Source organism: Calidris pugnax, unplaced genomic scaffold, assembly GCF_001431845.1.
Source record: "Calidris pugnax isolate Ruff unplaced genomic scaffold, ASM143184v1 scaffold44, whole genome shotgun sequence".
Classification (NCBI taxonomy): Eukaryota; Metazoa; Chordata; class Aves; order Charadriiformes; family Scolopacidae; genus Calidris; species Calidris pugnax.
The window spans coordinates 14070414-14085088 of record NW_015094506.1 but is presented as its reverse complement, the minus strand read 5'-3'; the positions used below and the strand labels follow the sequence as shown (position 1 = coordinate 14085088).

Here is a 14675-nt window from a genome sequence, read left to right as displayed (position 1 = left end):
TTTTGTCCATTTTTGTCTGTCCACTGCTAAGATCTTAATCGCGTGGTACTTTGTACCAATAAGTTGCGAAAGTAAGTGTGTTAGAATGACTTTTTGCTGACTATATTTTCTACCTTTCAGTTTAACATAAACTTACCATGCTTTTGTAAAAAAGTACAGGATAAAAAGTTCTTTTTCCTTGATGTATAATTTCTCTGTCGTACACACACATGAGCTGTGATGGTCAGTTGCTTACAGTCAGAGTTATGCAAGATTCAAGTATCAGTCCTACACTCATTGGTGTTTTTATTAACTCCATAAATATTGGTGTGAATTGGTGCTTATACATTTTTTGTAATCCTTTCCTGAACACTAGTAGTGTAGTCAGCACTAAGTTGCATGATGGGCATAGAAATATTTTTGCAAGAATTGAAAGTTAAGTAATAATATTTTTTTATAACTATCTAGACAAGTTGAATTTTTCTATGCTAGTGTCCAGTTTGGGATTAGGCTATGCCAATCCTCAACTCCATTCTTTTGTCCTAATCTGGTTCGGGCCAACCAATGCTGGACCTTTAGATGAGTCTCCTATATATTTACATTGCCTACCTATCATCACAATCACAGTTTTCTTTTCTCTGCAATTCTTAAACTTTATTTTGATTGTACATCTTGTGTTGTGAACTGCAGTCTTTTGACAGAGATTTGAAAGTACCAGACTTTGAAAGAGGAATGCAATGGGAGCTGTGCTTCGAATTGTTGTTTAAGATACTGCCCAGAATTCTTAATTCTTCTCTTCCCTGAATTCTAGTCTTTCAGGGAGCCTCTGAAAGCAGCAAAATACTGCTCTCCAGGAAAAAAAAAAAGGACCTGAATTTTGTCATTCCTTAGTCACCCCAAGTTCAAAAAATGACCCACAAATACTATCTCCACTACAAAACAATTAACGATTTCATTTCCCAGATAAATTCAAACTTTACCATTCTGTTTGTCAGTGAAATTAATTTAATTAAGTTTAATAATGCCTTTCTCACAGTGGAAAGACTTCAAACTCAAAGGAAAAAACCCAACCAAACAGCAACTTTTCTTTTCACTTTCCTTTTTACATCTTTCTCTCAATTCTTATTTTCCCTCTTGACAGAATGGCCACCATTTTTTTTGCCTTCCTTTCTTTTGATAATGACAGTCGGTAGAAAGTCTTCAACTTTGTTTTAAACAGTATATGGTACAGCTTCACTTCTTAAAAAAATTCCTGCTTTCCTGCTCCTTTCTCCTCAGTGTTGCTATTGTCTATACATTCTCTTTCCATAGCTGCTGTCTTTCATTTAGGATTTGTAAACTCCCTGTATGCAGTAAACCTCTCATTTTTAAGCTCTCTCTTCATACTTTAAGCTCTCTCACTCATATTTTACCGAGGGATTTCTGGTGGTGGGTGGTGGTTTTTTCTTTCCTTCTTTCCTCTTTTTTTTTTTTTTTTTTTTTCTTGGGAGCAATAAAGCTATTGAAATCCTCCATGCCTTGCCCATTGGGTGTTTTCTTTCCTACCAAGACATCAAACTACCCTGAAGGTTTATTTTAAGCAAATTCAATAGGAGGGATCACACAAGCACCTTGTTGGAAGTGTACAATGGGAGCCGAACCCAGGTCTATTCAATTAACAAGTGCTCCATTTTCATGCTATTCCTGTTGTGAATTCATTTCTTTAATTAGGCTAGCAATTTATGAACCTAACAAGGCACCATTTGTCTGCTCCTTTTTTTTTTTTTTTTTTCTGCTTGTGCAGTCTGAATTAGAAGTTTGCCATGTTACAGAAACTCAGTAAGAAACCTCTTAGAAACATGGGACCAAATATAGAGCTACTTATTTAGCAGTCCTTTTAATTTCTCAGCATTTACCTGCTTAGTAGACTTCCTGGAAAATAGTGGTAAAATTTATGCTTTCTCCTTAGAAATGTGTAGAAATGATGTAAATTTACAGAGAATATTTACAGTACAAATTACTTATTATTGTCAGCAAAATGCTGAACCCAATTTGCCTTAGAAATCACAACTGCTACCAAAATTGTAGGAATAAAGCTGTCTCTTCTTTAAGTCATATCTGGTTATATAATGTTTATATGGCCATGTGAATGTTAGTGGACAAGCGTGATAGTGACATGATTCCATACTATTAATATTTTTGTGCTCGGAAAATGAAGGCGTAAAATGGATGAGAAAGGGTTCTACAGTTATGAAGAAGTTAAAATTTACCAGGCTTTGATACTTAGTAGAAAAACATGAATATTGTTTTGAATGTTTTTAAACATATTTTTTCCCACCCAGATACCTCTGTATATCTTACCAGAATACAAAATATACCTCAGAAAAAAGAGTGTAAAATTGCCTCAGTCTGGAAATCTTAGAACAGAATGGTATCTAGGCAAAAAACCATGCAGAGAGATGGGATGATTTATCAGTGGCAGGAATCTATATGAATTTGAAGTTCTTTAATGACTTCCAAACAAGAGCTCATTCATATCTTGCTAACTTATGGTGCAGGTAGATAAAGCTCATAATCTTAATATTGTGTTACATCTAAATTTTTCTTTGATGCTTTCTTTCAAATAATCAGTGAGAGATATCTCTGTATTCAAAATTAATAAATCAGATCAATACTCTTTATTCTATTTAAACATTCTTCAGTATACTAACTTCTATGATTCTATGATTCTATGAACTTTACTTGATGTCCTATATGTGAAAGTATATGGCATAATGGAACTTGTTCATGTGCAGAGTTAGATCCTAAAACCTACTTTTCTGTGTATGGTAATATATATTTTTTCCTGGTTCTGTCACTAGCCTCTTAGTTGATATTAGGAATCTTATTTTGAATCTATGTCACCCATTTTCTTACCTGTAGAAATCATAATCATTATATATACCCTCCTTATATGCTGTTTATGTATCTGCTGATGAAAGGATGATAGCAACATTATGTTTAACTGTTAGGAAAGGGAAGGGCCCTCCTCCTCATTTGTGATCTGGATAAACTATTTGGAAGTTGCCATGTCAACAAAAGAGTAACGTTACAGATGGATATACACAGGTACAGCCTTGCAAACAACAAACTATTTACAGTATGGTGACAAAATCAAGGGATAAGTCAAATGGTGGAAGGATTAGTTCACAAAATAAATATAATTGCTGACAACTTAGGTCTAACTCTTATACTTTCAGAGTTTCTTAAATCCACTAACTATTTTATTTTTTTTTTACCTGGGGAGATTTTGTATTAAGTATCAACAGAAATGCAGCAGTCCTTCAAGAAATATTATTAAAAATTCAACAATTTTTAAATTTATTATTATTATTATATTTATTATTATAGCATATATTATATAGAATTATTATATATAACATCTATTTCATATAATATAATAAAAATCAGTATTATTAATTTATAATTATTAAAGTTTATAATGATGAAACTAGGAAAAATCAGGTATGTACCATGAATTTCTTTCCAGTATAGATATAAATCCTGTGTTTGGAATTGAAGTAAATCAGCATAAGTGTCACTGTTTATGTGTGCAGAGAGCTATTTATCTTAATATTATCTGCTTGAGAACAAGGCTTCTCTCAAAAATGAACAGAAAATCATGAAGGTAAAAGTGAGTTTCTGAGATGAAGTCCTGGTTTAATCAAGTCCATTAAGCCAGATTTCAGTGTGATACATGCATCTAATACACACTGCAAAAAACTTTTGACTGTTTCTTTTTTTCTGTTCACAGATATAATATCTGAATATTTCCCTGTTCTTGCAGTATGCAATCTTAATAACTTGTATTTTTCAGAAAATTTTCAGAAAATTTAAGGAAACACACACGTAGGCCTTGCTTATCAACGTAGTTCCATTGATTTCCGTGCCCAAGTGCTTTAAAAATTTGACTAGTGGTGTGTGTGATTCAGAAGAATATGTGGACCAGGAAAGTACTTGTGTGTAATTTTGCATAATGAGAATACTCATGCATGCAAATTTGACTATTCTGCAGGATCAGAACTTTTTTCTATTTGTTAAACACAGCTGAAAGATACTGCTTTCCTAACCATTTGAAATGATTATGGAGATGCATATATATTTTTCTATGTATTAGATAACTCTCAAATGGTGCATACATACCTAATCTTTTTGAACAGACTATGGAATGATAATTTACAAAATGCTGTTTAATTCACTTTAAGATTACATTTTTTTAAAAATGACCTAAATGCAAATTTTTAAAGGCACTTAGAGCTTGCTTTCATTAAATTTAACAGGCTAGGGAGAGAAGATGCATTATTTCATGTAATTTCATTATCTGTGTTTTGAATTAGAAAAATAATTCAAGAACTAAATATAACAGATACACAGAGTCATTTCCTAAATTTTAAGTGCTTGATTTTACAGCCTGATATTCTTTTAGTAGGGTTTAGGTGTTTGGGGGTGGTGGTGGAGGGGTGTGGAGGGGTGATGGTGCTTGTTTTTCTTAAGCAGAAACCATGTTAAAAAAAAAAAAAAGAGAGAGAAAATCCATTCTAAGTCATTACGTTACATGTAACTTAGATGCCCACTTGGAACCTTGGAACCATTAGACATACCACAAGGATTTCTGTCATATGATATGAGTAAATAATAACAAATTTAGTTTCTGTTGCTGTGAGGTATTTGTCAAATAGCTTCAAAAATATTTCTTGAGGCATTGGACAGAAAGACCCAGTAATGAATGTTGGGCTACTACAGAGTTGTTGCATTGGATGGCAAAGATGAGTCTATAGATTTTTTTTTTTTCCTGAAGAAAATCTTTCTTTCCATATTTTTTTCCTTCTAATTTGTCTCTTTTTCGTTGTTGACTTTTCCACACTCGTGTTTCCTAATTCTTTACTTTACTATGAACAATTCTTTTTTCTGCTTCTCCAATTTCTTTTTCCAGTGTAAGCTTCCTCTCCCATCCACTTTTAGGCTTCCTTTCCACAGTTACCATTGAGTCTTGTGTTTGTTTCCACAGATCCTTGTCTGATTACCTTTTCACTCTCTCTCTCTATTCCCTTTTGTATCCAAGTATTCCTTGCCAATATTCCTCAGATTCATTGTCTTCTACTTTAAATCTCCTCCAAATTTGGCCTGATTTACTGTACTACTTAGGCAGATCTTGAGTGTAGACTCTAAATCTACTTATTCTCTGTATCCTTTCTTATCATCACCTGTATTTTCACTTCTTTTAATTGGGTAAATTCTGAGAGTTAGGGCCAACCTAGTGCCCCTTAATCTGTCTTCTTACTCAGTTCCGCTTTGCCAGCTCACAATCTTCTTCTTCCCCGTGTTTTCTCTCTGCTCTCAGTGTCAGTCTGTTTGTCAAGTCATTCTAGGCACTTATGCCAGCTGTGTCAGGGTATCGTTTGCCAAGTTAGCCTTAGCTCTCACCTTAACTCCAAGTCAGTCTCATTTCTCTCTCAGGTTTTAATTCCAACCGCTGCCTCTCCTCTCAGTCTCCTTCAAGTAGGAGCTTTGGTTCTTATGCTCTCCATGGTTCCTGTAGCTAGGCTCCATCTACCACATGGAGCATGAAACAAGCAGGCTCTTAAGTTCCCTGACCTAGCATGATCTTCAACATTATTTTTAGGAATAGTCTTGTTTAGCTTCGTGTAGCATCATGGTAAAACACAGTTCCATGCTGACTAATATTTTAGGGAATATAGCCAAAAAAATCAAGAACGCCTCCTCTGATCATGTAGAAACTTCAGTTTGTATACACTTGATCCAAACTTGGACAGATCCTACAAGCAAGGCTCTGTTACTTGGTGGATTTCCAGTCCCTTCTGCAAAGGGCAGCATAAACATTTCACATATTTTCTTAAAAGTGACTGATCTTTCAGAAAACTTTGGCCAAAGGCAGATACTCAGTATGTAAAATTTCATCCTAAATAGTCAAAACTGGGGAAATAGATAAGGAGTAGAAAAACAAAATAAAGATGGGGATTTAGTAACCAATGGTGCTAAAAGTCCTATTAGTAGTTAGGAAAATTTTATATTTTACAGGAACATATTTGGAGCATTATGTTTATTATGTTGTTTATTTTAAGTGTGTAGAATGCCAATTAATAAATGTTTATAACTTATTACTGTAAATGCTTATCTACCTGAATTCTGTCATTTGACTGAGTCACATTTTAGAGTTCAGATTATTCAAGTATGTAGTTGTCAACATGATCTGATTAGAACAGCATCAATGTTTGGAAAACAAAGATATTTTAAGTTCACTGTTTCTATAAAATTTTTAGATTAGTCTCTAGTCCTACCAACTTGAAATTAAGGAGATTTACAGAAAAAAAGAATAATTATTTGCTAACAACACATTAATTAATCATGAGTATATTTTATCTTCAAATCTCCATATGGAAAGGGGATATATTTTGACATATTATGTGGGATTTTATATAAGGTGCTCCTGACGCTTCTCAATGCTATTCAAATATAAACATGAAAAAAAAAAAAAAAAAAAATTAAATTTCAATACAGTAAATATATTTTTGTTTTGATGTAAACAATGCAACTAAAAAAAAAAATATTTTAATCCCTCTTTACAGTTGCCGTAAGTAACAATATTAAAAAGGAACTTTTCTGAGATGATTGTAGTATTTACCTTTTTCACAGATCTGCTGAACCTACCTTTCTTTCCAGAGCTCAAATTGATGTAAACGCTTTGCTGCTAAGGATTCGTTCTGGTCACTTTCATTAAAATGTTGAAGTTTTTTCTCCATGCCTTCTTATGCTGTATTTGCTCTTAAGTAATACAATATGGTAAGGACTTTGAAATAAATTATATCTCCAGACACACAATGTTAGGTGGATCAATAAATGCCCTATGACGTCTACTATACATCATAAAATTTCTATCATAACCTGTTTAACAAAGCTTTTCTTCTTGGACACCAAGAATTTCATTCAAAGCATTTTACATATTGCATTACTTATCAAAACAGAGGATATATAAACCTTGACATTTGTTAAAAGACCCAGGCTTTAACCAAAAAAGACCAGAACAAATCAATAGCAGAAAACAGATTAAACAACAGAAAAGTGACTGCTTAGAAATAGAAGCATGTTAACTTAACCCAAGACAAGCTTTCAGCACATACTCAAAAGAAATGGTTATTTGATATATACAGGCACCTGAAAATCTCTCAGACTATACTGGAGCTTCATATAGTGAAATAGTACAATTAAATGAAAGTACAGTAAATAACTGTTACAGCCTGTCTTCCAAAGCCTAGTTTGGGATAGGAGAAGTCAAATTGCTTTTCTTGGCTAAGATTTTGTTCCCATATGAGTGGGTATTAGAATAACTATACATCATGTTAAATTATACTTAACACACTTGCCGGGTTCTATTTAATTCTAGTACCAGCAATGGTAAAAATTCTTATTGTTATTATTATGGTTGTCAAAAACATCAGTACTTTATGAGTAAAACCAATGTAATAGTTCTAATTTATATTTGTAAAGATACTTATATATGGGCTTGAAACAATGTGAATCTTTCTGTTGTTGCCTTTGGGTAAAGCCCACTACTAATACACTCACAGAACATAACACGAATAGAAAGTATTAAGATCATATTTACAATTATTCATAAGTCACAAATACACATGTGCATACCTATGTGTATATGTACACATGCTAGTAAAGGTATGCCTTACAGATCTTTTTATAGCAAAATATGACTTTAAATGTCATCTTTTATTTTACCAACCAAAAAGTTCTGATAGTAATAATAGAATCATACAGTGGTTATAGGATCATAATAATTTTATTCACTCATTTATGCTAATACGTGAACCATTCATTTGAAAGGCATGTTGCAGTTTAGGGAAAAATGGAGGTATTGCAAATCCAAGCTTGATGTAAAAACTGTTCACATCATTAGTAATGCTGTAAGAGAAAACTATAAGCTCTCTCAAAAAATCTATTGAGATGTAAAGTAAGAGTTTCAAATAAAGTAGACCCTGAAGAACAGTTAAAGGATCTCAAAGGTTTTTAATACTTTCATAATATCGAAATATCTTCCCCTGAGCAGGTATATTTGTGTCCAAGTAGAAGTAAAGCATAATAAATATAAGTAAAGGCAACAAATATAAGTGAAACAAATATAAGGATTCAGTTACCTATTAATTTGAATATGTTTATGAATATTGTTTGTTGGTTTGTTTGCTTAGAAACAACAAGGCTGTATTTTTAAGGAACATTTCTAGGTTTGGTCTCTTAATTCCAAGTGGCATTGTTGTCTCTTACAAGACTCTCTTGTCTTCCCTCATCCCCTTGATCTAGACAAAATTCTAACCATTTGCTGATGGAGGTGCCTTTATTGAATATTTCTGAAGGAACAAATTGCCTGTTTGAACAAAGTAGAATCAGTAAACCTGTCATAAACATGGGTATTGACAAGAAAATAACTGAGTTTTAGTTTTAATTTATATATAATACTTTTACTTCCTGCAAGACTCTACCTAGGTGCTTACTTTACGCTTAAATGCAAAGCTGCTCTTATTTCACCACAAGAGCATTCATACCTAGATTTCCACTGAAGTAGCAAAAGACATGGATTAAAAATAAGCATAGTAATTTGTGGGCACACATATGATAAATCAGGTGAGTCCTATGTTTGCAAAGCATTCCATTCCTATATTTTCATTTTTTCTTTCTGTTTGTTCTTGCATTAAACTCCAGGAGAAAGAATTTCAGTAATAATAATTCTTATATTTGACTAATACCTTCATTGTAAATGAGGTTTTTCTCTGCTTTATGACACAGTTTTCCAATCATGTTTAACATTTAAGCCACTAGCAATCTGTAAGTATGTCTGAGAATTAGGTGTAATATGAATAGGAATAAGCAAGCTTCACTGTGCTTGAGAATTCCTCTTCAGGGGATAGGCTGTTGGATCTGTTTCTTGTCGCTCCAGTTAGGCCGATAACTGGAGCAGCAATCCTAGTAATAATACTCTTCTTTTCCTACTATTTAGTAGATATCACAAGTGCTTTATCAGAAGAGCAAGCATAATTATGCCCATTTCAAAGATGGGAAGATGGAAAATACAAAAGGAGGGATTTACAGTGATTTACAACAAACCAGTCTTGTCAATATTTCATTCTAAATTAGTCAATCATTCCCTACAGTGGTTTTATTGCATTTGGCTGAAAATACTGAGAACTGTGTGAAGGATGGAAAGAAAGATTCAGTTTATCTATCTATCTAGGTCACTACTGTAAAGTTTAAAGCGGGCCCTAGGAAATCTAACCAGCATTTCAGTCTAGTTAAAGAGAGCTGTGACTGTCAGACTTCAGGATAGCTTCTGAGTTGTTAAACCTGCATCAAGGGAGCAGAGAGTTTACACCTTTAAAATATTTGGGATTTTGCGAAATTACCTTCAGGCTGAGAAAGTTATCCTGCTCTGTTACTGAGGTTCCACAAATCCTGAGCTGTGATTCTCACAGACATCTAAACCGTTGTTTTGTTAGACAGCTTATATGCACTCAAGATTAATAAATTAATACATTTTACTCACATTAATAAAAAATACATTTTACTCACAAAATACTTGACTACTCTTTTCTCTGAACAATGCATAAATTGATTACAATTAAAAAATTAAAAAAATAAATTTGTGAACTTTTGACTTTGAAGATTAGACAAAAATGATTTGTGCTATGACAGATACGGCTGTTATTCTGAAAAAATAAAAGGATATATGAGTAATTTATTAAGACTTTTCACAAGTTTCTTGTAGCAAATTACAGCAAATCTTTGGGGATTTTTATGGAATAATAATATATATTTCATACTATTATAAGGGCAGTATATCCTCTCCAATGAATTACATACACTTATTAGTGGAAAGCCAAAAAACCTACATTTACAGATTTCTGAAGTCCATCATGAAAATAATATTTAGCAGTACAGACAGGTTCATAAACAAGTGAGGTTGTTAGTCCAGAAATAATCCAGATTAGGCAATTGAGATGTGGTTGACTTCCTCTTTTCCTACGTTACCACTTCTAAACCAGTTTTCAAATTTATTATTGATGGGTTTGTTCTGGCATTTGTATTTATTCTATTTTTAAAATAACATAATAAAAAATATTTGTTTTGACAAAATATAGGAATACATAACTGTTATGTCTAGTTTACTGTTAGCATTGATGCAACATTAAAGATAAGTGCTCAAGAAAGTCAGGCATAAATTGTCCCCAAACTTCTTTTCCAGTCTAAACATGCAATATCTATTTCCCTTTTTTTAACAAAGAACACATTCCTGTCTTAAATATATATATATATATTTTTTTTTTATTTAGCAGCATTTGCAACTTCAGAAAACATCTCTCTAAATTAAATAAGGGATGTAATTTTTAAAAAAATTATTAGCAAGTTAGATTTATTTTGAAGTTTCACTACTTAGCCACTTAATTTACTAATTTGAGAGTTTCATCCTTCAGTGAATATGTTGTGGTTCCCCGTCAAAAGAATTAATGGAAAGTTTACCGCTTGATTAAATAAATTTATTCTTTGCCCTTTAACAAAAGCCTTTCTGTACTAGAGATAGCTACTGCCATTTGAGGTGTTATATTAAAGGATCCAACGGCAAGGAAACTGGGAATCCTGTAAAGATAAGACATTAGTATTTTAAACCTTTATCAGGTTGATCTAAAGTTGTATATTTTAAGAAAAAAAAACCCATTTGACTACATCTGTAGAGCCATAAGAAAACAGAGATCATGTTAAAAATGCTTGAAAGCTCTTGATTGCAAAAAGAGAGAATTATTTACTAAGATACATTTGCAATAACTTAAAATTTCATAAAGTAAGGACCTGTAGGCTGGGAAAAGCTTCTGACATTTAGATCTAGCAGACCACAGAAGAACATCCATGAGAAAACAAATAAGTTCTTGCTGTTTGAAATTTTTAGCTACATTGTGTATATTAGCAGATAAACTTATATTCAGTCATATGATTTAGGGGGTTTTTTTTGGGGGGGGGACTATTTATTGTGATAAATTTACTTCGGTATTAAAAAATACTAATAAAGTTAAAATATAAAAAATATTTAATACAGGTAGTCATCTTCAATAGGTAGCAAAAAGATATTTGTAGAATTTTTATTTTATAAGATAAGATAGCATGCTAATTATATATATATACCTATATATATATAAAACCTGCTGTTACTGTGAACATCATATCGTTCTCTTGGAAAGTTTGAGTTGTCTTCCACAGATGCTTTCTTCCTTATAGATGTCTAAAAAAAATCTATTTCCAGCTGTAAAGTGTTGGTTTATGTAAAATACAGATCAAAATCAGGTTTACTGATTATTTTATTGAAAGAATTTTCTTAAGTATTTTGTAGAAACTATTGTCTAAATTAAGCATCTGCGTGCATGTCAATGAAAGTGATTATTTCATGTATTTCTCTGTGTGATTAAACTTTCTGTGGCACCATTCTACATCAAACTTTACGTATTCCAGGGCTTAAAAAAAAAAAAAAAATATAAAGAAGTTACTCTTTTATTTGGCCTACTATGGTAAAACAATAACTTGTTAATTTGATATATTTTCTGAACTAGTTCTCTGTCCACTTGAAGGATGAATGACATTACTAGTTTCTATGTCAAAAGCATTGTGTATGTCTATATGTGTTTAACATATGTTCAAAATGGACAGGTAGCCACACTTTTGAATACATTATAATTTTGTGTAGTGATTTTACTGTCTATTTTGATAAGGAGTTTCTTTTCTAAAAAGTACTACCTTGTGGAAATACTTGTATTACTTTTAAAACCATAAGCAATGCATAATTTTAAAAGTTGTGTGCTATCAAATGAGACATTAATATATATTGCTGTCTTAAAAAAATATATGATGCAGTGAAATTTAGGGAGTTTTGTTCATTTGTTTTTTAATTTCACGTCTGTTTATTGTTTAGAAAAGAATATATCTACTCCAGAAAAATCTTGTCTGGGCCCATCTCATAAAGAACGGATATCATTTCGAGACCATCCAGTGCAGCTCAGCGGAGGATGGGGAGCAGGCAAAAAAAGGCAAAAGCTTAAAAATATCAACTGAATATTGGAGATAGTTTAACTAGTTGATTTAATCAAATATGGAGAGCATATGGAAAGCTGTTTCTTTTTAAGCCTGTGAATATCCATTGTTGGATTCATATTTATTACCAATATAAATAGTCTCAGTTAATGACATTTGACTTATTTTATTATACATGGTTACAGTGGTTTGGAGTTGGGTTTTTTTTGGTCAAAGTATTTTATACCTGTCAGTAAGTTATCATAGTTAGTGTTTTCAATTGCTTATATGTTCATGCGGTGTAGAATGCAGAACTGATTAACTCGATAAGGGTTGTTATAGGGTGAACAAGTTTAAGCTTGCTTATAAGAACTGGTTGAGATGTGCAAATGTAATAATGGTTCATGCTCATGTGATGTATGTCACATATTAAAACAATGAATTCTCATTTTCTCACAAATAAAATACGTGCTTGCGAACTATATTGTGAGCTGCAACAACCAGCGATGCCATTCTTAGAGAGGACTGTTTAGAATATTTTACCAAAGCGGCAAAAATTCACAGCAACCTACAAATACTGGAGATGTACTTACCTTTCTTTAGTAATAGAAGTCCTCTAGAGCTTTCATCCTGAATTATGGTCATAATATGACAAAGCAATCTGTTACAGTTTTATACTTTCAAGGACTTCTAACATTTTCCTAGAGGGTTGAAGAAAAAAAATCAATTTACTAAGTTCTTATTTTGTTCTGGTGTAATGTAACGTTACATCTACATGACACTGCTAACCCAGCTTTATTTGTTCATGTAAGCCAGCCTCCTTCAGACCCATGTGTAAAAGTTTTGCAGTGCAAAGAGATCTAGAGAAAGAGAAGAAACACTATTTCAGCTATTCACGGGTACCTAGCTCATTACTTCTAGTGAATGTTTTGTCCATCAACACACAGGACAGAAAATGTTCCTTGATTTCAAAGCCTAACATTATTTAAAAGTTTTCCAAATTGAGGGTAGAAGTTGCGAATTGGATCTAGAGAAGTCTCTCTTAGGTATTTCCTCATCTTTTTTGTCCAATATTGTGAAGCCTCAACCCCCTACTGACTGTGAGAGAAGTGGGGAGGGTAATGGGGCTTGAAACTTCAGTCAATAAAGAACATAAATTCGTATGTTGTGGCTGTTTTTAAAATGTACTTAAACTACATATGACTTCTTTTTTTGAGGTGCTTTATGTGCTAACATACATGTATGACTATGGGTTGAAAGCAGTTATCTCCATTTTTGTCAATACTCACATTCATTTTCAGATTAAAAAATGGCTGATCTCACGGAAAACCTCCATTTATTTAACCTTGCTCATTTGAATCCATGTGCTGTTTGTGTTATAATTTTACTTTTCAAAAGTCAGAGAAGATTTCTTTTACCTTTCTGAGGAATAATGACCAGTGAAAGTTACTTGGCCTGACTATAGAAATGCTGTGGTTGTCAGCAGGTTATAAAATATCATTAGATGCTGAAGTTATCAGTTAATTTCCCAATGTATGTAGTAAGTGTTAAACTGAATTTCCGGATCTGCTGTATAATGACTTAAATGTCCCCCCCAAAGACAGGAGCTTCTGTAGTTTCAATTGTATCTTGAAGGATACAGGTTTTGTGGGAAAACCTTTGTTCAAAATATGTGGCACTGTGGCCAGTAAACAGATGTGCCACTCTTACAGGTGTTAACTGGAAATCAAAATGCTAAATGAAGCTTATTCACTCCGTTTGTCTAGAGTGTCCAGAATATACTGCACATGACCATAGCTGTAGATAAGATATTTGTATTTCATATCTCATAAAACTTTCTGTATCTGTATCATCTATATCTACCTCTATATCTAAAAAAGATCTATTGTGTTAAAGTTATCATAATTAATTTATTTTGCTGTCCAGGTGTTTCGAATGGGAAATACCTCCGGGTCTAAATAAAATGTTTTGGCAGCATTTTCAAAGGCATTTTATTTTGAAAATAGAAGCTTTTAAACATATAATTTACTAAATTATAAATTGGAGTGACAGTATTCACTGACATGCCTTTTTAGGTCCATAATATGCTTAGTCTGCTATTCCATAAATTGATATTGTCATGCATAAATTAAATAGTATGCCAAACAGTAATCAAGTTGTAAAGTATGCCAGAATATGTTGCTGTTTTCATTACATAACATTGTGATGTGAAATAGGATGATGTCTTATTGTTGTATCCAACACATTTTTTTAAGAATTGCAGTGTTGAAAGTACAGTGCGTCCAGTCAAATACGGATAAATGTGCAAGGTGCAACTTCGGTTCAAGCTACCTACCAGACCTTTATTGCTTTCAGGAATAAGGTGAAGCAACCCTAAATGTGGGCAAAAGCCTGCTGTTCACAATCACATCTTACAGTATGTAAGGGTAGAGGTAACACGAATGCTACACATGGTGACAGATTTATGACATGACTTTTTCAAGCCTTATTCTGCAGGGCAGAAAGCTGTTCCATGCTTTCTTTGTGTCTTTCTTGGGTTTTCTCTTCCTTCATCCTTTTTTCTTTTTCGTTTTCTTTTTTTTTCCTCTCCCCTCCCCCCTCCC

General features: G+C 32.7%; 1 protein-coding gene across 1 annotated transcript in view; it reads left to right on the top strand.

Moving 5' to 3' along the window:
- Positions 1 to 13866, top strand: part of LRRIQ1 (leucine-rich repeats and IQ motif containing 1) — a 111460-nt gene extending 97594 nt beyond the window's left edge. The window contains exon 26 of the mRNA XM_014963263.1: positions 11975 to 13866. Coding sequence (XP_014818749.1) covers positions 11975 to 12114 — 140 coding nt within the window. The 3' untranslated portion in view covers positions 12115 to 13866. The remainder of the gene's footprint in view (positions 1 to 11974) is intronic.
- The last annotated feature ends 809 nt before the right edge of the window (positions 13867 to 14675 follow it).